A 1629-nucleotide genomic window follows, 5' to 3' on the forward strand; every position below is an offset into this window, starting at 1 on the left:
AGGGGGGCATGGGGATACCGGGAATGGGGGGGACACGGGGATACCAGGAGTGGGGGGGGGAAATGGGGATATCCGGGAATGGAGGGACACCAGGATCTTCAGGAACAGGGGGAACATGGGAATCTCCCAGGAAAGGAGGGGGACACCAGGATCCCCAGGAATGGGGTGGACACCCGGATCCTTGGGAACAGGGGACACGGGGATACCCGGGAATGGGGAGGGATGTGGGGATCTCCTGAGAACGGGACAGACACAGTGATCCCTGGGAACGGGGGGGCCTTGGGGATCCCCCAGGAATCATGGGGATCTCCTGGGAATGAGGGGACACAAGGATCCCTGGGAACAGGGGGRCATGGGGATACCCRGGAATGGGGAGACACGGGGATCCACAGGAATGGGGGCGACACCGGGATCCCCGGGAACAGGGCAGATATCGGGATTCCCCGGGAACAGGGCGGATACTGGGATCCCCAGGAACAGGGGGACATGGGAATCTCCTGGGAATGGGGGGACACGGGGATCTCCAGGACCTGGGAGGGATGTGGGGAAGTCCCAGGAACAGGGGGACACGGGGATCTCCCGGGATTTGGAGACGGGGGACACGGGGATGTCCCGGCACCAGCAGCGGAGGTCAAAGGGCGCCCGGGGCTCTCTGGTACCGGCTGGACACTGGCGTTGCCGGTACCGGAGCGGGGGAGCGAGGCGGCACCGAGGCGGCGCCGGGGATGCCCCGGTGCCCGGGGGGCGGGACCGGGGAGCAGCTGGTACCGGGGCGGGGGGAAAAGAGGCCGGTACCAGAGAGCGGGAAGGGGGGAGCGAGGAGCAGCCGGTACCGGGAAGGGAGGAGCCGTGGGAGGAGGGAAGCGAGGGACCGCCCGGCCGAGGACCCGGTACCGGGGGAGCGGGGAAGGGGACGGAAGAGCCGCACGGGAACCGGGACCAGGACCYGGACCGGAACCGGGACCCGGACCGGAACCCCCCTTACGTGGTCTCCAAGGAGACGGTGGGCGGCTGCCAGGAGTCGGGCGGCACGGCGGCCATGCTGCTGCCGCGCCGGAAGCCGCTCCCGGGGGACCCGCGGCGGCGGCGCACACGCTTCCGCCGCGGCCCCTCTGAGCTAGCCCCGCCCTCCGCTGCGGGCCAATGGGAGCGCGCGGGGGCGGGGCTGGACGGGAGAGGCGGCCAATGAGCGCGGCGGGCGGCGGCGCGGCCTTTGTGACGCACGGGAGGGAGAATTCGAATTGGGCCCCGCCCCCCGCCCCTGCGGCGGCTGCGCCCCCTGGCGGAGCSAGAGGGGAGCGGCACCGGGAGCCGCGAGCCGCGAGCCGGAGCGGGGACCGCGAACCGAGCACCGAGCACCGGGAAACGCGGATCGGGAGGCGAGCACGGTGCACCGGGTAACGGGGAAACGGGAACCGAGCAYCGGGTAACGGGCAGTGGGAACCGGGCCCCGGGAATTGGGGACCGGGAACCGAGCATCAGGTAACGGGCAGGGGAACCGAGCACCGGGGATAGGGTGCTGGGAACCCAGCCTCGGGTAACGCGCAGGGGAACCGAGCGCCGGGCAACCGGCACCGCGCACCGGGTCCCGGCCGGGGACGGAGCCTCGCGGAGGCCGCGGGCACCGGG

The 1629-nt window shown here is 71.4% G+C and overlaps 1 protein-coding gene across 1 annotated transcript in view; it reads right to left on the reverse strand.

Moving 5' to 3' along the window:
* PPIL1 (peptidylprolyl isomerase like 1) overlaps positions 1-1041 on the reverse strand; it is a 2461-nt gene extending 1420 nt beyond the window's left edge. The window contains exon 1 of the mRNA XM_026036084.1: positions 986-1041. Coding sequence (XP_025891869.1) covers positions 986-1041 — 56 coding nt within the window. The remainder of the gene's footprint in view (positions 1-985) is intronic.
* Positions 1042-1629: the final 588 nt, after the last annotated feature.

The sequence above is a fragment of the Nothoprocta perdicaria genome, unplaced genomic scaffold, assembly GCF_003342845.1.
Source record: "Nothoprocta perdicaria isolate Ctin4 unplaced genomic scaffold, notPer1 scaffold_170, whole genome shotgun sequence".
NCBI classification, from domain to species: Eukaryota; Metazoa; Chordata; class Aves; order Tinamiformes; family Tinamidae; genus Nothoprocta; species Nothoprocta perdicaria.